The following is a 22,872-nucleotide window of genomic DNA, read 5'->3' on the forward strand; positions in this document are numbered from 1 at the left end:
TTGAAATACTGAAATCAGTAATATTTATGTAGACTTAACATTGCTATTATCATTATACCGGTATTTACAAGAGATGCAAAATAAATCCTAGTAAAAAAGTGTTCATAATAAAATCAACCTTGACACACCCTTTGATTATAATATAGAACCTTTCGACCTACATGCTAAGACGTGGGCGACTCTCAGGCGTCACGCCTGCGGGCGTCATTGTTCTTTGCAAGATACATTAAATAAAGTACCTAAGGGATTACTAGTGGAATGTTTATAATCTTCTTATTATAACCTTGAACTTCAAATGGGTGTGTTCAGCAGAGCATAATATATTGTGCTCGTATACATGGGGTACTCCTTACTACTTACCTGTGTTAAACTGAATTAGGAGATTTTATTTGATACACCTGATAAATTACTTAATATTAAAGATTCAACATCTGGATATCTTAAACGTGTAAGTTTGACACGTGTTAGTAGATCCGTTTGCATATTATGACCAATTATTATTGTCGTTCCCAGTTATAGAGTTCTCAATTGTATAAAGCGCTTGTAAAAGTAACCCTGTAATTAATCTAAGTCTGTTTTCGTTCATTTCATACATTAACTTCTGTCTCAATAGAAGTAAAATAATAGGATAGCGAAACGGATAAAGGAGAATAAAAAACCAGTAAACAGTTTCTACATTTCAAAATTGTAAACATCAATACATATGCTTAGTAGATTTGCGTTGTTATGACGTTTTGGTGAACAAAACTTCTACGCAGGTCCGGTTCCCACGCTGTCTGTTTGCATTTGCTAAGTCGACGTTGTCATAAGAAACATTGCAGATGGTATTCGTCTAATAAATCAAGCCACACATATATAAAAAAATCCATGCATTTGTATACTTTTCATAAATGTTGCATTAAGTATTAATATAAAAAAATATTATAGCACTGTAATTAGTTGAATATACGATCAATTAAAATGCTTTATTTGGAATTTTAAATGCTTTACCATGAATGAGGAATTGGTGGAACTTCCTTGTAGTACCTGCAATTAATTAATTCATTGAATTAAACATATTTGTCTTGTGCTATCTAGATAACTATGTCGCTATTGAAGCTTATAGGAATATCTACGAAACGTACCTTACAAATCCACCCAAGGGAGAAAATGCTTTGTCGTTCAACGGGACCAATATAGGAGAAGCCCGTACTCCTTGTGGCAGCTTGATAAAGTATTTCACACTGCTCGGAATCAAAACGCCTATAATCAAATTTAGCATCACCAGAATATGAATGTTATTATACTTAGGCCTAATAATATTAATGACTTCACACGCATACCGTTTGCATCATATCTGTATTTGCGTAGCAGTGACTGCATGTTCGGATTCTGCATGTTGGACAATACTACGATGGCACAAGGCTGTAAATGAGCAAAGAAAAAATATATCAAGGAATGTTTAATTAAGGAAAGGAAGTGACTAAAGATAGAGCAAAAAAAGAATACTTGATTAATCTGAAATGATTGTGTCTATACCTTTTTGGCACCCCTGTCATTGCCGAATTTTCTGTCGTAGTCAAAATATTCATCCGTATCTCTTTCATCGTATGATGTTCGGAGTCCAATCACTTTTTCGTGTGGGTTTTCGATGCTCTCCACAGATTGAGTACTGATGCGAACGGATGAGGGTTCTTTAAGACTCGGATCGATAGTCACATCGTTTATAGGCAGCATTCTCTAAAATAACAAAAAAACACTGAACTAGTTTTTGATCAAAACACATAAACAGCTATATTTTAGAATCTCACATTTTCAATGCACAGAAATTTTAAAAATACAAATATTGTTATTCCGATTAACTTCATGATGGATGCCGTTGCTTGCTTCCAATGAAGTGATCACGATGCCCCAACTAGCTTTTCTATATTTTATAAACATAGAATCGAGTTTCTTGGAATATGAGGAGATTTTTCAAACATCACCGTTTGTTTTGACACCATGTTTTAAATCAACCAGAAATAATGATAGCATGGGAAACGGTGGTTACAGTTTTATAATTGAAATTGTCAGTAAAATGAGTTTCCGAAAGATTTGCTTTGGACGAGAATTTGAAAGTAAGTTTTTAGTATGAATGCGGTCTTTAGTGTTTGTTCTTAATATCTAAGACGTAGTAGCGACTGGTGTGACATGTGTGTTGTTTCACATGAGAAGTTTCCTAATAACAGCATGACAATTCTCGAAGGCCAAGGTCTTGCCAGTCATTCGTTCTTGGAACTTATACCAGTGGTAAAGATTTTATTACTTTTACCCTTTCATTTTATAGCCCGTGTTGCATTTATTTAAGTACTAATTTTAGGAAATGAACTGCGATATTTATTTTATGAAAGGCGTTCCTAACGCCTTTTATGTACCAAATAATCCTCCTAGACTGATTGAAGATTAATCTGTCAGTTTTCAGTAAGCAAAAGGTCTTTGTTGGATATTTTTCGCATGTTGTTGGTTCCTGTGTTTGCTATCGTTTTTGATATCTATTTATCTATCGATCTGCAATATCTTTAGTGCCACTTCAGGATGGACTGGTTAGGGTTGCATAGATCAATGACGATGTGTGTGATGTACACACAGGCGCGTTGCCTATAATTTAAATGAGTAAAATAATTCTATTTCACTTCCACGAAACATTAGCTATTAATCGTGGTCAGCTTGTTTTTATAAACTACGTAGTGAAAACAAGAAGTAGTAAGAATTGTGCTGTAAATATTATAGAGCTCCAAGGATATTTACGTTACGTATAATGAATTACTTGTATATTTTAGCTGTATTGTATTATATTTTTCATAAAACACGTGTAAAATAATGACGACAGACTGTCCGGCGCCACTCTGGATTTGTTTTCTTCGGTAAGCCTTTTTATTGCTGTAGGATCTCAAACCCTTGTCTATTCTTGAAATATTTTTTTGTAATAACCTTCGGGCGTATAAAGTTATTATTGGAAGTTGAGTGTTTATTGCGAACATAAAGATATCGAAATTTGAATTTCTCTCTTGGAATATATCAAGATGAGTGATAACACCTGTTATCATGCACGTTTATTTCGAGATTCTATGGTTTCATATATTTTTGTATTGTCTTCATTGTGTGTCAATCGATCTCTGACAGTTTTCTTATTACACAAGGTCTTATCAAGGCAAGGCGCATTGATCTTTCCGCTTCTTCTCCTTGATTCATTACCTCCTTTGTATTTTCCCCTTATGCTGTAAACCAATAAAATGACGCATACAATTTCCCAAAAATCAACCAATCTAGTTTCGTTTATAGAACAATCTTTCTGTATGACTAATTACTTGCGGAAGTTGCTCTCCCAGCTCCTAAATTGCGAGAACAGATCATCAAATTGGATAGATAAGCAAAATATATTGGGAGACTTTATTTCGTAGATAACTTTTGTATCTTCACTGGCCTTGTGTCGTCACAATGAAGAATGATGTCCTTGAATGTCGGAGAATATCTTGTTTGTGTCCTGTCCTCTTCAGACAATCGCTGCGCAATCAGCTTAATAGGGTCAAGGCAAGATATGTTTTTATTGAGCACACTGCGCTCCACTGTGAATAGACAACTTCATCGGGTGAATGTCTTCTAATATAGGATTTACGCATATGTTCCTCATAATATCATTTCAAAATTATTTGTTTATATTGCTGTATACAATTGTCTTCTATCAGCCTGAAGGTCGATTTTATAATTACTACTCATAACAAATGCAACGGATGTATCTATTATTTTTGTCCTTGGATTTAGTGCCATTAGTGTTGATTCCATGATATGAATTAGTTAATAAGTATTAGCAACTAAGTGGAATGTTGTTTGTTAAAACTGTAACACCTATTGCGATTGAAAAAAACATGTCTAATGTTCGTTTTTATTATGTCCAGTAATTGCTACCGTTCTGGTCATTATATAACTAAAATAGGTATGTAATATAATCAGCGGATACATGTTTTTTGTTGTAAGAAATTTATTGTCCACAAATATACCCTGCACGTAGCTACATCGTCATTATTTGTACAAATGTACATACATGTGCTTGTGATTCCATTGTAGTTTATTGCAAACTTGGATTGGTCGCGTGTAGGTAGTCTGGGACTTTATTACTATTAATATTCAATCCTATATAAGGTGTTTGTTTTCGAAGTGAAAAGTATTTATTCAAAATATTGTAATGCATATTGTGCATTATTTGCACAACCACGTGCGCTATAGTAACACGCGTGTTGATAAGTGATTGTTTTAATAATAATAATGTTTGGACTTACTTTCATTGTTCTCAAATGGCTATAGGTTCATAAAGTGTAGTGCTTTGGAAGTTTCTCCAGTTACAAATTTAGTGTTAATAGTAGTGCAGTGTTTTTGTAGGAAACAATGTCGAGGAAGAAGTTTCCTAGAAAGCATAGAAGTCATCCGACTTATATCGTGCCCACACAGACAACGACACTCCGTCGTAGAAGCTATAGATTTAAAAGGTATGGTCTCCTTTCAGTTTTAGTTTTGGTACATTTGCTTGCAAAGGAGGCCATAAGCGGGGTCGGCAATCGCTTAACGTAAAGTTAATCGAGCGTCAGCGAACAAAGTTGGGGAGTTATCACATTTGACTCATGACTAAGCAATAATTTATGCGAAGGTGTAGTCAATCGCTTTAGTATTGGAAACTGATATTTAGGTCTCTCTAATAAGAATTTGAAACACGTAGTAGTGTAGGTTCCCTTTAAGGAATCGCTGCCTCTACGTATTCCAAAAGCCGTCATATTTAATTAGCAACTATTATTTAATTTTGCTGCGGAAAAAGTTATCAGCTGTCCCGATTTTCAGATAAAAGTTCGGTAACATATTGCGTCAGATAAATTTCTAGATGCCCAAATGTTTTAACTGAGTCATTTTAAACTACAAAACTATGGGAATAGAAATTTCTCGAACGATCCCGATTTCTCTTTTGTTTCTACGTCACGCTATTGATTCTCATGGACGATCTAATCACAACTCATGACAACTAGATACATCCTTATTATAACTTAGGAAGGAATTAAAGTGTGTCAGGCAATTGTTACTCGTGCATTATGTTACAGACAACTGGCAATTGGAGAAGCTACTGCTATTATTATTGCCTCATTATTGTGCGAAAATGATGGCTCGGGACACAACAATGCGTCATTATTATGGAGATATAACGACATCACTTGTAATTTTCCCCTTTTAGTTTAATTTTGTTCGCAGGCTATTTCTTTACCATTATATTTATGCAATGTTACGTTTAAAATTTCACTAAATGTGTTTTTTTTTTCTCCTGAGTACTAAAAGTCATAATTTTATTTTTTGGAACGAGAGCTTTATGTGTTCCTCAATACTTATAAATTACTAAGAAACCTTTTTTCCAGACAATGCTGGACCAATAAGCCATAATAAAAGTAAATAGTGAATCTGAATACATTTTCGGGGTTTATGATTTCGAAAATTTCTATATTAAGTATTTGATCTCTAGATTTGATTATAATTTTTTCTTTCGTATTTGTCATAAAGAAACGATGGATGGATTGCGTGAAAGACGATATGGCCGCAAAGAGGGTTTCTTGTGACATCTCACAAGAAACACTCGAACTGCCGATAGAAAGGTATGGAAGAAGAAGACATGTTGCGCCGACCCCAAATAAAATCATTGGGATACGGGCAGGGGAATGATGATGATGATGATGATTTGTCACATTGAAAAACTGACTACTTTTTGCTTGTTTCAGGTCAACCGGCAATTTCGCGGCCGGCGCGGCGGGTGGCGGGTGCGGGGCCCCGCGCTCCGCCCCCGCCACCCCGCTGCAGCTCGAACCATCACACCCCCGCACTAAGCACGATAAGTAAGTACACTTTAATCACTTAATAGGGGCCAACCGCCAAGTCTTGAAGTATTATTATTGTACTTGCGGAAGCGTGACAGGGCATTACACTGCAAAGAACGGTGTCTCCCTTCCACAACTGTTATAAGGTTGCTTTAGGAGAAGGTTGTCGTTGATCTTTACTAACTAGCAGCTGTAAGAAGGAAGAATTAAGTAAGATTCCATTTGACAAAAGAGAGTTGAGGATGGTCAATGCTCAATAATTTATTGCCACTGAATATATTCGGGTAGTGTAAACATACAAAAAAATATATCTAGAAAACTGTCGGGCACCATGATACGTCCTGTATGTATACTGCGTTACAAGCGCAGTGCTATAATACGTACCTTAAAAAATGTCTCGTTGACGAAACCCAGAAACGGCTCATAACTACCAAATTTACAATGTTTGCCAACCTAAAAGACATTTCGCAGATGAAACCCCCGTAAAAGTTTGTAAATATTATTGTACCAAAATATAAAAGTAGTTTATTTTTCAGTCATCCTGATATATCTCATGCAACCCAATTGTAGAGTATTTTACGTGCACCAAACACTTGCTTTGGGAAACTAGGACACTCGTTTCAAGATATTCTTAAATATGTATGGCACGACTGCTCTGGCGGAGAAAAGCCAGTATAGCAGTTTTTGAAATTGCGGAAGAGGTTTTTAAACGCCACAAATTGCGACATTAATGTACGCGCCATAAAATCTCCGGTGTTTGGAAACATTCCTGCTAAAATAAGCAAACTAATAAAAATGGTTTCTAATGAGCACATATTATTTCAAGTAAACTGGGTTTGATCATAAATTAGACAGATAAAAGGGATTGGACTCCATAAAGAATGATAGATGAGTGATGAGTAACGTGATATGTTTGACAAGCTAGGTCAACTTTGGAAAGACGAATATAAGGCAAATACAGATATACTGTGGTTCCCAAATAAAGTGGTGTCAGCAGATAGAAACGCACTTGTGTCGTAAGATGTTTGAACAGAGTAAAAAATTATACCAGCTTGTGAAATGATCTCATGGATGCTACAGAAAAAAATATCTGAATTCTGGACTTAATATTTAGTTTGGCATCGACACGACAGGAAAAGACAGACAGTGTATATAAAATTACAAAGTAATGCGCTCGGATACATTCGATTTCTATTTCCAGTAATGCATACATAGCCTTTACAAAATAAATCAGAATTTCTTTACGAATATATTCAGAAAATTACAAGCTATGCGCTCGGATTCATTCGATTTCTATTTCTAGTAGTGCATGCATACAAAATAAATCAGAATTTCTATACGAGTTTATTCAGCAGATTACTGCTCTTTTCAGATAAATCAGGTAAAAAGTCGGGAGGATTGAGCTATTAGCAATAAAGTCGATTGAAGGGTCAGATGAAAAGACGTAGTTGCGAATATATATCTTGGCTTTGAACAATAGTCACATAAACTGCTACTAGTTTACTGTCTATTATATGTGGCGATTCGATGATAGCTTTATGTAGTACTTTGGATTATGAAAAGTTATTACACTGGTCCGGCTGCTTGTCATATAGAGCATTGTTTCATGCTCGTTTATTTTTATGACTTAACTTACTTGAGTGTTTGGCCTGATTTATATTTTACCAGATTATAATATAAATTAATGTTTTGATGATATTGCCTTCTTGGTTATTGAAATATTTATACCAAACTTTGCACAGAGGGTTTAATGAAATCCTTTTCACGTTCCGGATAAAGACACATCCTTGGAAAGTATACAAATCCTATAGGATTTATGTTTACACATTGCTATTGTGAAATAAATTGCGTTGGAAGGTCTTTTATAATACTGGGGTAAAAGCTTCGTATTTATTTTCATGTCTTTTGTTTTACTTGCTTGTCTATCGAATATTTCAGTTGTGATATAAACGACTAATAATTACTCGTTCGTATCCTTCCAATATTTTGGCTGAATAGTAATAACATTTAAATTTAGTGATAAAAGAGAACCAGTAAAACAAATTCACGAGAATCAGTGTTGTTTATCTGATGATTTACCTTTTTAATTAATTTAAACGTTTTTATATTGAGACCTGAATTATCGCAACTTGTGCGATTAGCAGTACCATTTGGCTGTATTTATCAATCGCGTATTATCTGCAAGATTATTGTGCGATTACCATCGTTCACAACATGTCACTAATCAGTCGTGTTTACGTCGTCAAATCAACTAAGCGTGCTTCGAATTAAGCAATTTTCAAAATTATTTTGCTAGCCACGGGTTCGTCGAAAAATGTGTCCTTTATAATGGGGTGAAAACTTTGTGTCAGTGAAGTGCGCATGCAGTAATGGAAACGCCAAACCAGTTAGATTCTGACGATCCCTCGGCTTCCAGAGGGACGCGAATTGCCCAGTATGTCTCTAATGGATTCAGGTAATAAGGATTTAATTGTATAACGAGACAAAATCATCTTCTCATACCAGTATAGGAATAACATTTGGGAACTAACAATTGGTATTAATTATTTGTGAGTACCTAAAAGAGGCTTATCCATTCATCACCTAAGTAACGAAGGCCCCGTTAATAAAAGACCAAAAAGCAAAACACCTAACGAAGTTAGAGCATAAAAGTAAAGTAATGGGATTGATTTCAATAGTCAAACTTCCATAGGTCTTAAGATTGTCTCTAGCAATAAGGTTTGACGTCGAAACGAAGAGATAATGAGATATGTTTTTTTGCTAGTTATCTTTTGAAACGCAGGTGGCACAAACTCCTTGGTTAATCTTTACGGAAAAATATAGACACTGATGAGTCACATGAAGTGGTGTGTGATTTTCTGATAATTGTCTGTAATCGATGCTATTAATGCTGTTATCACTGTTGGCTTGCCTGTTATATTATTTGTAAAGATAATTTTAGTGACAGTTACTAATACATAACTAGCAACAGCAAATAATATGTGCGATTGTAGTATTAAATTTAAAGTGATAAGATTACGTGTTGTAGAGACCTTGCGGTTCTGTGTACGGATTTGTTTGCAAGAGATGCAGATTCAATCTCATCGCAGGCAAGTACCAATGTGGCTTTTTCATAGTTAAAGCTCTACTATTATTATTCTAAAACTCCAGTGACAAACGGTGAAGGAAAACATCGCAAATCTAGTAGTAGGCTAGTATTTCTGTTTAAGGTTGACGATTTGTAATCCGAGATTTACGTATTATGCGATCACTTCCAAATGCCGCGATAACTGCAACCACTTTTTCTCTCAATCCTGAAAAAGGAAATAAACCAACATCCGATGGTATGAGTTTGGCACACTCCTTCACTTTTTCAAGATTTAGATTTCCACGGGTAGAGAAAAATGGTTGTTTTGGCAGCGGAAACAAACAAGTTCAATACAAGAAATCATAATACTTACATTATGATTTCTTGTATTGATGGTATAATAGATTGACGTCAACTTATACATATGTATAAGGGCGTGAAGAAACCGCCTTAACACAAGCTGACACCACGTTTAGATATATTATTGTCGTGACAGCACCTGAATTTGTTCCGCTAAAGGATGCTAATTTTAGTATTGATATTGTAAATTGCATAAAATTTTGAATTAAGTTTAAAATATTTTTTTATGGAAGTAACTCATGCTTCCATTATATTTTTTTTCGCAAACATCTTTGCCTTGAGATTCCGTATTTGAGTCATAAGTTAAAAAGGTGTTAGTAAGAAGAAAATTGAAGAATAATTTCAGATTGGTACTCACACAAAACCCGAGGGTATTGGTAAATTAATTGCCTACGATGACACTTACTCGCAACCTATTTATATTACTATAAAATGGCTAGACCGATTTTCCCCCTATTATCTATAGGTATGAATTTATCTGTTCATTCTAAAATTTATCACGTTTTTTATCTAATACGTCCTTCACCACATCGATCAAAATTTTTAACGATTAGAAAATCGTTTTATTTTCATGACTTTAAAAATATCATTTTTTTATTCGAAAATATGTTGTTGATCTTCATAATAAAATTGGATACGTAATCATTTTCATGCTAATCTAGAAAAGCTTAAGTTACAGTTGTCGACAACTCACTCTTTGGAGTTAAGAGTTGATTTAAAGGTCTTGTAACATTTTTACACTTCGGACTTCAAACACATTTCTTATGTCCCAGTTTTCCATTCAATGTTACGGCATACACCATCGTTCCGATTCCCGGATAGCAACCTATCCGGCAACCGGAACGTGTGAAGTGAATCTTACTTACTAGGTACAGTCAAGGATTGCTTGGAAAACAAATATGTATGCAAATACCGAGATACTACATCCAATCTCTTTCGTGATCCAGATCCAGTGTTACATCAAAGAGAGTATTTCTGATTTGTTTGATTTATTTTGTCAATTTCCGATCCATTGGATCGTTCAGACCGTTGATTTTGGCCAATACTTCTGGTTTGAATTTGGATTCAATAACAAACAGTCTTTGACATCTGATGTTCAAATAGCCACTATTTGCTTTGAGTATTAGATATATAGCTTTATCTGGATCTTTGAAAATAAGAATAGCAATTATTTAGTTTATAGTAAAAACATAATAATTTACATCATCAGACTATTGAACGTAATGCCGTAATGCCGTATTTGATAGAGGTTATATCTTGAAGGAATGCTGAGATCCATCAGTACTGACACATAGGAAATCTTTTTCTCTTATTTTTGTTGTTAACACCGATGTTAACAGGTAGATTCAAAATAATTCCGTTCCATTTTCTAAACTCTTACTTCTAAAACTGCGTCTTTGCTTGCAATACATACAAATTTATCTATCTGTCAACAATTTAATGTAATGTTCCGTCAATCAATGGAAATAGCCTTGTTGGATTAGGATTAAATGTGGGTATAGTATGTACAAAGTACGTGTCGCTGTCACGTGTGAACGGCATACAGTTGTTGAGCCCATTTGTTCAATCAACGCAGATAATATTGATGTTCCCGGCTTGTCCTCGATTCGCGCGAACATGTACCGATAGCAGAATAAATGTTTTGTACATCTTATCTGTTACACTTGACTTGAAATGTCTGTATGATTTTCTTCTTGTCGGATGTTTTTTTTTGGAGGTACTGTCGGCAAAAATCTTAGTGTTATGTAACCCTGACCTTGGCATTATTTCTTCGTAAAAACACTATAGGCCCCGTTATTTTTTTTTAATTCATATGTAAAATTTTGGGTATGTCACATTTGCAAAACGGTAATTCTTGTTATTAAGATTAAAGTTAATGAAGCATTTAATTTTAATTAATACATTTTTTCATGTGCTGTTTCTCAACTAATTGTATAATATCTTGAAACTAAAAATTTCTTAGCTGATTTATGTAAAGGGCGCGTGTAGATTTATACTTATACAGATGCAAGCATGGAACAATAACATGTTATACTACTTCTGCTACAGTTGCGATCTCTGAATAAAATGTTTAAAACATCTAAAGCAAGGTATGCTGGAGTATGACGTAACTTAAGAGTATTTATCTCTTTAACATTAGTATAAACTCAGCATTGTTAGAGTCATATTTAAAAACAATACTATCCAGAATGAATCGTGTTTTGTAAGAGATCACGGCATTTTAATAGAAATTCTTGGGTTTTATAATCTATTGTCTTCTGTCTGTACCTTACTTGTTTATAAACATTGTCGCTTTACTTGCTTGCAAACATTATATTTCCAGTCAGTGTATTCTCGCGTAGTAGTCGCACTGTACCGTTTCGCCGTGGCCCGAGTGAATGGGGACTCAGGTGATTCGAGTCTTCCGATCGTACGATTCTAGTGGTACAGTGGTACCTTTCTCTTGGCTCTTATTGACGTCAATAACACTCGATCTCACTGCAAGTGGACACGCCTGTCCAAATATTTCGGTTTTATATTTAGTTGTCTCTCTCGATTAGCAAGGTCATTGGACTTGAACTTCCTTCGCGAAACTTCGACGGGATTTCTCATAATTTACATTAATTGTATTTTTTTTCCTTAAACCATTTTGAACCTTCGGCTAAATATTTGGCGGGTGTTTAATATAGTTATGTTTAGTTTAGTCGTAACTTCCCTATCTTATCGAGGCGATAAATTAGTTTGTACTCGATACACAATCGATATTATAACTAGATACGTTTATGTATAACTGTTTTCAACAGTTATTCTCGCGAGCGCGGACAGGCCGCTACATCGGAGTCTTGTTACGCTGTTTTTAATTCATAATTATTTATTCCGCGTTCGTAAAAACTGTGTGTTAACGCTTTTTGTGTGTCAAAACGTAAAGGTAGCTAAAAGTGTGTGTGTGTGTTGTGGACAATAAACCGGTTTGAATAATAGTGATGTGTTGTAAATATGGTAGGAAAATCACGACAAGCCAGATTCGTGATCCCACATACCATTATGATGTTATGTTACTTTTGTTTAAATTGTCTTTTGAGGGGTATATAATGTAGTAAATTTGTCGCGGTACTTGTTATGTTTTCTCGACCGGTTCCGAGCGTCCTCTTTTGCTCAACTGAACAATTTCCACTGACCCCGCATTGCATGGCGGCGTGATCATTTATGTCATCGCTCTAAGTATGTAACTTCATTTTATCACGTGCTACACTCTCCAATTTACTAGTCTTCTAGTTTAGTAATCAAAACCCAATTTGAGGAAAATCCTGTATGAAATCAACATGTTTTCTTTTGCTTATCTAATCTTAATTCATAACAAACATGTAGAGACCATGTAAGCTTCCTAAATCAGTGTCTTAATTAATCTTGGTTAAGATTTTCTTGCGGCATCTTTATTATATAACGTGAGTGAACTTCATTGCGATACTCGTAGTGGCTTGGATTACTAAATAACAGTATTTCTTCATTCTGTGTTGCGATTTCAGTGCCCTCTATCTCTATCACCTGTCAAATCTGTTTGTGTAATGTTTATCCTCTCTTGTTTATAAACCATCTGATAGTTGATTGAAAACGCAAATTTATTAAGTGCTACTGTTTCTCTTTGTAAAGTATTAAATACGTGCTCTTCATTCTGAAACATTTTAGCTAGGAAATCTCGGTAAACTCAAAACAAACCAGATCTAGTCTTACAACAAATAGCCTTGCTGTTATTGGAATTTTCAGTTGTATTTTAGGATTGTTTATAATTTAGTGAAGCGTGATACAGACCCAAAATGTAGATATTGCTTTGGGTATTTCTTATTTTTCACATATTTGTGGTTTTCCTTGTGTTAGATTTAGCCTTCTTATTCACCTACTCACAGGCAGTAATTCCAATTTAATGAGTAAATCATGGACTGTTTTATAGTTATTTATAACAGGATTTACGACAATCGTGAGTTTTATATCATGGGACTTGATAAATTATTAGTGTCAACGTTGAGTTCGTAACATAAACTACTATTACTTCCAATGTATAATTGCCCAATTTTCTCATACTAGGTATTATTGAAAAACATGTCAATTATACCAGTTATTTGTGGTGTAGTCTAGAAAAAACAGAATCACAATGAGAGACATGAAATATATATGTGTGAACTAAGATAATTGGATGATGGTGGACAACGCTTCGTTTGAGTATTCCGATGAATCGAGCGGGGAAAGCAGCTATGTGAACGATAACAATGGAGGGTAAGATCTTAATCTGAATCATTATAAATTTTAATTATCCCTGTTATTAGAATTATTATACTTCCTGCATACATAATTTCTATTTCATATAAGTCTTTATTTGTGTTACTAGGTAGGTGCTTAACCTCTTCTTAGTTTAGTTACTTTTGTTTCACTTTCAATGAATGTTGATTCAAGAGGTCAAATGAGATACTGATTTAGAACGAATGTTTGATTATGTCTATAGTTTATCTGTAAAGATAACCAATGAAATGAAAGAAGTTTTAAGCAAACAAGCTTGGATTATATCTGTTTGTAAAAAGTTAGTATCGTTGTTATTGGGTGCGATATTACTACTTCGCAAACCAGTAACATTATCGTAAAATTTATCTTCTTTTGTTACGATGCTAAAGGAACTTATTTCAATAACCTCATTTTTTATCTTTTTACATTGTAGATACAAACATGAATACTGCATCGAGTCGCTCTCCTTAAATGCCCTGAATGATAAACACGATATCATTCAGATCCCTGTTATCCATGGCATATTAAAATTCAATAACTTGCGTAGACTCATGCGTCATACGATGTTTTATGTATTTAGTACAACATCGATCACCCCTTATCTCTCTAAGAATAAGGTATATTTTATCATGAGCATCGGGACTTGTTTTTGCACCGGGATCCTAAATTTTGTATGGATGCATATAACCTGGGACAAATACGGTTCTTGGTCAGTTGTTTGTGTCGACGTTTTGAGGTACGGTCCTGTGCTTATTGATAAAATGGGTGTGTTTTTCTTAAAGAGGTGAGCTGTTTTTCATACTTATATTCCTTATCGAACACCTGCAACCCGATAATGTATCTTTGTAATGACTAAGCTGTCAATGGTCTAGCAGAAGGAGTTAGGTTTATTTTTCCTTATAGAACTAATCTACTGTTTTCGTTATTGGCTTTGTTTATTTATCTGCCGCAACCATAGGCAATGATAACAAGTAAAATCTATCGCAAGAGTGTACTCACAATTTGTCATTGAGAACGCCTTTATTCTGTAATCCCTAAGGTCGAATTTCTCAGGTCTGTTGACGCGAACTGTCGTCTATTGTACCTACGAGAAATGTTTCTAAACAATGCAAACAATATTCGAAAATATTTAGAAAATTAGCTCACGAAGTAATCCTAAAAACTTGAGCAATATCCTGCGATCGCAGTTCAGACTTACATGAACAATCTTTATGGCCTGTACAATTCCTGTATATTGACAGGAACTACCATTGACATTTTGAATACGACCAATGAAACTACCCATAAACATTAATACAATACGAGTTCATGCAGATTGCAAACTTGACTCTAGGTTCATCGATAACGGTTTCCGCTTTCAAAACAATGTTTAAAGTCAATCGATCATTGTGTCCGTTTGTCACTAAGCAAGCGTGTTGGACTATAAACAGTAGCTTTTGTTTCCCTAACAATCATAAATAATGTGTCCGTTTGCGAAACTACCGAACTGTTAATTAATTATTGGTAAACAACTATACACCAATATAGTTAGTGGGATTTTGTTATAATACATAGTTATATACGTGCCTGTAAAACAGATTTACAGCAATTGTGGCGTTATAAAGATGATAATCCAATTTTCTGTAGAGAAAAAGACAAATACATAGAACAATCAGATAAAAGAACGACATCTTTATTGCGTTTGAAAATTGCAGTTATTCTAACGCAAATTTTAACTACATACATTTATACAAGCCTTATACAATGCAAGTTTACGAGCAGCTTTCGTTTTACTCGTAATTTCCCAAAGGTTTAGAAGAATTCATGATCTGTTACATACGCAATCAGTATACCAAGAAATTTTAATGGAAACAATTGGTCTTCGCTGTTAGAAGATTCCACGAGGCAGACGAATACACGTGTTTTTCTTTTGTAGAAATTTCCCCCACAATACAGGGAAAAATGGATGAAAGAACGTTCAAACAAATATTTTTCTTCTTAATCTGTGGAACGTGTATCACAGCACGTTTGCTCAGTTCCTGTCACGTGGATGACTTGTTTGTGGGTCAGAGGTCAGGGTCAAATCGTATAGTAATTCTATAGAATCTTGATATTTTGTAAAGATATGCGCGAGAACAATAGTAGTTTATTAAGGCGGATGATTTACCAAATGGTTTGAGATTTTAAAGTCAGTGTTTTTTTTTAAACAGAGTCCTGCGCTTAATGTAATCGGCGAGCTTTTAATTTTCTTTATTTGATTTAAATTTTGTTTTTAACAACATACAAGCTTTGTAATAAAACGTGATATTGCTTACTTTTACTTAAAAACAGTAAAAAAATAATCATCTTTAATTTTTTTTTAAAAGTATGCTCGAAAGTCCCGTAAAACTGTTCAATGAACAAAAAACATTTCGTTAAAAAATAATTCTGCAAGCAGTAATCCCAAGCTTTCTACACAATAATTATACACTTTCAGATCATTTCATGCCTAATTAAACGCTTTTATCATACAAAAATTTGCTTTTAAATATTTTTTGCAATAACACCGTAAGCAGTAAAATACCGGTTCTTATAATATTAAGATTGTAAGGAAGCGAACCCAAACTTGACCTTTAAAAAGACCCGAACAAAAAAAGGAATGTATCTGTTACATAATGCAAGCACTGATCTTCTTCGTATTGTACTACAAGTGAAAAACCTTAAGTGAAAAAGTACACATCCGATAGCTGTATTTCGTGTCTAATAAACACGAAGTAATAGAAAAATGTGTGCAATTATGGCTGGAATTTTTAAAATCCTTGAAATGAAATATTCCAAAAGTGTTTTTTCCTGACATTTGCTGTAGTCTTACTTATGTAAGTTACGTAGTAGCGCTGAGGGACAAACCCTATAAGAGTCGGCAACGTAATGATAGTAATTCCATCAACATTTTGTTTCTAATTTTAGTAGTTGTTTTATAAATAAATCAAATCTTTAAACAGGGTTTCAAAACCATAATTAAATTCGCGATGATAGTGACACGTAGAGTGCCTTGACCAAACGACTCGGCCGCCGGTCGAAAACCTATTTTGGCCTCACCTTGACATTTTCTTGACCAATGGCTTAGGGTGTAGTAATTTTTACGGATTCACTGGTCCCACTGTGACCTCTCTTTCGAAACTAGGATTATGTTATTGTGGAGATGCTTATAGAGTGTACGATCACACTTCTTGTCTCATCTATTTTTTTTATTATTTTGTTGGAAATATTCTCTCGCAAAAGAAATCCTTCATCACTAGCTTTATAATACAGTAAAAGAAAAGGCTATGGATAGATGAGTTTTCTCCTCGCGCCCAACTAGTCTCAATGGGTCCACGGACCCATTAAGACTATGGTTTCGGTTACGACAGAGAACTGCAATTTTAACTATTTTCCCGAAGAAGCTGTATTATTCAGAAAAGACGTGGAAAGATGAGTTTAAATATGAATTAATGTATACGAATTTAAAATCCACAGTTTTCTTGCTCCAGAAAATTCAGGTTCTAAAATTTTGTTCCTTCGAACCAAAAATGTTAAGCATACTTTTCACTTAGCGAGATACCTTTAACATGGCCCTTCGTTTTAAGTTAAACATTAAAAGATAATAATTCTACCTTGGCCTACTTTCTTGGTAGAAATTGTGTATATTTTCAGAGAAGTCAATTACTGTAGGTAGTGAGACGAGTTCAGCATCCGTATTGTAGCAGCGTATGACAGCAATCAGATATTTCCTCTAGTTTTCAAATAGAGAATATTGAAAGGTTGTCTATAAAAAAAGCTCAAAACAAACATCTTATTTTAGGAACAAGATTTCCTCTTTGTACATAGAGGTTGGAATGTTGGAATGTTGAAATTTTAAGCCGATTTATTTTATGCTAGCTGAAGGGATGTAATGCGGGATTCTAACGAATCTTATCGTCCTTCTATTCCTAAGATCTACAAATACCATTTTGTATCATTAGTCGCAGTATTGCCCGTTGTGATCTGCAGTTTAGTTTTCCCAACAAAATTCTCTACTACACGTTATTAAACGTGTTTTGTTTTTCTGCTCTCCCTATTTTATCCTTCTGCGTCAAACTGTCTTTGAATTTCTGTTATTTGTAACAGACGATAAGACTTGGTTTAATCATCAACTGGATCTTTGGCAGACGTTTTGCGGCGTTACATTTTTAATGATGTTTATTTTTCACTGTTTTCCTTTCCCACTGACTTAGTTCTACTGCCGGATATTTATTGTAAGAGGTTTAGTGGTAGTTTCGGGGATCGTAAAACTATGTATGCGTCGTATTACCCTAATGTTCCGCTATTTAGTAGTCGTAAAGTTTAAAGCTTTAGTTAGCGTAGCGCGAATTGTGCTACTGATTTTATTTATTGTCCTAGATATAAAAGATAGTAATATATAAGGTTCCATTCTTAATTGTTAAAAACGGAATGTCTGTCATCTATTTGTATCTTATGAGTCCTGATAGTAAGATAGTTGTAATTTACAGAGATGACTTCGGTTGCCGCAATTATAAAAAAATCGAATCAAGACTACGGTTTCTAGTGCATTTAGTGTAAATTATAAACTTTACATCCGAACTCACTCTTCAAAATATCGCTTAATTAATACACCAAGCGTTATCAATTACTAATGGTGAATAGGGTATCGACCCGTTATCTTACTTGGCGTCGATAATTTATATTTTTTGTTCTATTACAGTCTCACTCTACGTACACTACACAACGTACGCTATCGCAAATTTGCCTTTGGAACACCAGCTGTTTCAAATTGTATTGTACCTGTGTTTTATCAAGGCTGTCTTGTAAAAGTATTTTATAGCACCTGGACAACTTAACTTAACCTTTTTGCCAATATGATTAATAATAACGTCCTGACCGATTTTCGGCCACTTCTGCTAGTGTCGCAAGCCAGCTGCGAGGCATATATTAATTTGCATAAGCACGTGTGCCAACACAGGTGCACTCTCTGTGCCTTACTCTACATCTCGAGGAGAGAGATCAAGCGCAGGACCCATATTTTTAAGTGCCCTCTGAAACACGGAAGCCGTGATATTTATTTCTAAAACGCAGATTTCTTTGAGATCGAACTCGAAACTATTGATTTAGCAGATTCTGCTGTCTTACCCCAAGGCTATCACAGCTTTAACCATTACTACTTTATAGGAATGTTTTGAATTGTATGAATTTCCTTTTTTTCTCGTATAGCTGTCGCTTATCTACCACACACCTTGTTTGAGAAACATTAAACGAAGTAATCGACCGTGACTGAATGCTAGACGATTAAGCTGACGTAATTGTATTAGGAGAGTTGCACGATCTGATATTGATTTTAACTTCAATTTTCTTTTAAAGGCCGTATTTATTAACCATGGAATAATAATAAATGAAATAATGAAACCCACGGGTAGACAAAACTCTGGGATTATCCGACATCAACATATGAAAATATTGACCATCATTGACAAATTAAAAATGACCTAAAATATATGTACTAAATACTTCTTGAGCTGTACTCAAATTGTGTATTTGCTGTCAAGAAGCACACAATAACCAGCATATAGATTTGTCTTTATTTTACAGCTGTACAAAATTACATAGAATATTATTTCGCTTTGTGAATCATAGCTTTTAAATGCTGGTATTTGTTTTAATGACGGTAGTGTCCATGACCTTTGTCTATTAGGAGCATTGTTAAAACAAGTGCGTTATTGACGCAATCGGCTTTTGTTTATATTCTATTGATTATTGAAAACTTAGGTAAATCGAATTCATAATGCCATTTCATGGTATCATCAGACAACTGGTTTCAAAATCAAATCAAAAATTGTCAGGTTTCGGGATCATATTCGATTCCATATTCGGGATCGTGTGATTCAAAACATAGGAACTCCAGATTTCTTATCAGGGAGCCTTCTAGCGTTTTACAGTAATTATATTTTGGCTCTGGAAGAGCGGCGACGCTTTACGATGTCTATTGTACCGTCCCACTTCTCAGTTTTACTTTAAGAGATGATAGGCACCCTGTAGTTAATTTGTGAGATTGATACTCGATAATGCATGTGATTTAATATTGGTATTAGGAAAACGGGTGTAATCAAAGTTTTAAACATTCAAATATGCCTGCAGTCTAAAACAAAAAAGTAAACCGTATCATTAGGCTAAGAGTTCGCAAGGTCATTAGAACGATTTTACCCAATTCTCTGATCAAGCAATACTCTCTATTGTTTCTTTCTATCGGTTGGACAAATGGACAATAAGTACGGATGACGCGCCCATCATCGTTATAAATGAGACCGTCGTGATGTCATTTGGGAACAGAGAGGCCGCACTTTAACATCTCTGTCATGATTATTTTTAGTAATGCACCTGCATAATCGAGCTATTCTGGACTAAAAAGTCGATCATGGCGACCTAAATAGCCGCTATGTTCTGCAAACCGATTTTTTTATGATCTTCACTAAAACAATTTATACTAGAGTTCTTTTTTCATGATTGACAATTTATTTATGGTTGAGGGTTAAACGATCTGTCGATGTAAAAAATACAAATTTGGTAATGCGTCCTACCAGTTGTATGATTATGAGCCTTAATTATTTCCCCTTACCACCTTCAGTGCCACCGGCACAAAATTTTTGAAAGCAAGTATTCAATTGTATATTTTGTTTTGTTCCAGACAGGCCATAAAGCCCTTGTCGGGGTCAGCGCCGTCGGTGCGGGCAGCTGGGGCCGGCAAGACCGGTACTGGCGACACCACCGATGGCAAACAACCGAGCAAGTCGCGCCAGAAGAAGTTCCAGAGGCACTTCCCGCAAGTGGGACCTGAGGAGAAGGTGCTCAATTGTAAGGATCAGTTTAATTTAGCCATCTATGGCTTATGCCTTATTCAGTCTAAAGTATTGCGGACGAGGTCATACAGGTGGACGTGGTGGCGGAATAGTCGTGGCAATCAATTAGTTCACTTAGAAAGGGCAAGGAAGCTTGCTGTGATTATTCAAAAAGGTTATCATAATCGCATTTTAGAAACCCACAATGCCCATCCTCAAATAGAATGTACGTATACAATAATAAAATCGACTCAAAAAAAATTGGTGAATGGCTGGGTTAAAGTCACTTATGTCAAGTTATATCCCAACCCAAGAATTTTAGGAAGTATTTTAATTTGCCAAAATTTTGAATGAGACACAACCCGAACCATTCCATGATTGATCATTTTGGGTCAAACAACTGTCACATGTAAATAGCTACTCCATATGTCTTCTCCTTTTTAGTCTTGTCTGCTTGTGATGACTAAACATTCGCATATCAACAGCGAACAATGAAGACCCAAACACATTTGAAGACAAGACAATAATAAATTATCATACATTAATAAAGATTTATTAAATTGCCTGGTCAGCCGACATTATTCATTACGACAGACCATTCGTATGCTTTAAAATCAGTTCTTAAACAGACAATAATGACTGAATATAACGTGTTTAATGGAACCTTACGACACATTGGGAATGAAAATCTAATGAGCATATGAATAAAACCTATTTTTAAATAGCGAAAGAAGGATGTGGTAGACATTCTTTTGCTGTCACGAAAATATGCCAGGATCGACAAAGGTTTCAAATAACTTCGAAGTAGCCTTTTTGAGCCTACGTTATTCAAGTTCAGTGAGTTTTCTCGAATGATATTGAGAGCTCAGGACCTTAGATCTGCGTTTTAGTGTTTGTAGGGTTAGTGGCACGTTACAAGTAATTTCGTACTCTGTGGAAAACCTAAATGCATGTGCTTTCGGTCTCGGCCAGTCATAAAGGGGCAGAATAATCCATTGGTTGCAGTACTCCTTATTTTTAGAATTGCTTCGGGGTAGTGTTTCTGCAGGTATTTTTACCGCCAGAATAAGTATCATAGTCAAAATACTCTTGCATCCTACCATGTAGTTCTTACGATAAATGTCGTGATTTTTGATAGCAGTTTGACTACAAAATAAGAATCTTCCTTATTTATCAAACCGTGAAACCTTTTAGATTCATAATTGTGGAGTAGGCATAGTTAATTCTTGGAAGTCAGAAGCCGTTACAGATAAGTAAGAACAATTCGTTTATTAGACCCATAACGTTATCTTTAGTACTATGGAAGAGATAAATGAACTCGTTGTGACTCACGAATTTCATTAAAATTGTTGAAACAGACTAACGTATCTACCAGACGTGTCCACAGATATTTATAACGTACGGTTGACACACATCTTTAACATTTGACTAGTCAACTTGAGTATGTTTTTAATTAATATTTTTATCATCGTTTGCAATATTATTGCTCCTTTTTCCGTATGGAGCTAGATTGTTGGTTCTCTTAGGTATAAAGATGTTTTTGTTTGCGGGCATTGATATTTTCATTGTTTTATTACTTTCAGTTTTTTGATAGCGTTTGTGGTGCAAGTTATCGAAAGAGTTCTAAATGATAACTTCTTTTACGCATTACGACTTATATCGTATGACAGCGCAGGTCTTGTCAGTTTGAAAGGATTAAATCCTACTTGGGCTACTACTGTATTCTGTTTTTGAGGTCAAAAGAGTTCCTATGCCTAGAAGGATGTTATATATTGACTGTCAATCCTTTATGTACGCCAATATTCTTTCTTTTCATTACTTTTGGCTTGGACTAGGTCTTTAGCATTTGTTGGTTGGTCAATACTTTTCCTTTATTTTTCTAGTAGTTCTAAAGGGAAATGCTAAATGACAGGAAATGGAAATGACAAATAATTTAAAATACCAAGAAAATAACAGGATATACGTTTTCCAGTTTTCCTCTTAGCCTCAATACGTATAGATTAAGTAAAGCGGGACCTTTTTACATAATCGCAAAGTCAATGCCTTGTCCCAAATTTACGAAATATAAGATTCCGAGTACAGTTTCGTCATAGTTTGAAATGTTTGAATAATTCCCTAAAAATAACGAGTCAGTGACCCTGGCCACACTTAGCGTCCCCGTTTCACAATCAGTTAACGGGTTGACCTGATTCTATCGATACATGTAAACTCAACTATTTAACATACGAACATTCTAGAATACGAAATGAGATAAACAATTTTATATCGATATTCCGTTCTATTGCAATGAGCTTACTAAGATACTTGACTAGTATTTTCTAAGAATTGTTTTCAACGTAACTTCTGAGTATCTGCTACATTTAGTTTTTTACTTGGTACTAGATTCCGCAAAAAACAGAGTCGTTTAATATTATTATGTTTTGTAAAAAATCTGAGTAAAATATTAAAAAAATACTCAACCAGAAACGAGAAACTCCTGTTTTTTAAAATAAAACATATCTTA

At 34.8% G+C, this 22,872-nt stretch overlaps 2 protein-coding genes across 2 annotated transcripts in view; one reads left to right on the top strand and one right to left on the bottom strand.

Moving 5' to 3' along the window:
* Nucleotides 1-20,836, top strand: part of LOC113503542 — a 29,929-nt gene extending 9,093 nt beyond the window's left edge. The window contains exons 2-4 of the mRNA XM_026885572.1: nt 5,769-5,882; nt 20,219-20,595; nt 20,814-20,836. Of these exons, the coding sequence (XP_026741373.1) occupies nt 5,769-5,882; nt 20,219-20,595; nt 20,814-20,836 (514 nt within the window). The remainder of the gene's footprint in view (nt 1-5,768; nt 5,883-20,218; nt 20,596-20,813) is intronic.
* LOC113503420 lies at nt 665-1,910 on the bottom strand. Its single transcript, XM_026885386.1, has 5 exons — nt 1,791-1,910; nt 1,519-1,719; nt 1,323-1,404; nt 1,125-1,242; nt 665-1,026 (listed from the first exon to the last, which is right to left on the bottom strand). The coding sequence occupies exons 1-5, from the start codon at nt 1,845-1,847 to the stop codon at nt 987-989; spliced, it is 498 nt and encodes a 165-aa protein (XP_026741187.1). The 5' UTR covers nt 1,848-1,910; the 3' UTR covers nt 665-986.
* Nucleotides 20,837-22,872: the final 2,036 nt, after the last annotated feature.

This window comes from Trichoplusia ni, chromosome 19 (genome assembly GCF_003590095.1).
Source record: "Trichoplusia ni isolate ovarian cell line Hi5 chromosome 19, tn1, whole genome shotgun sequence".
Lineage (NCBI taxonomy): Eukaryota > Metazoa > Arthropoda > Insecta > Lepidoptera > Noctuidae > Trichoplusia > Trichoplusia ni.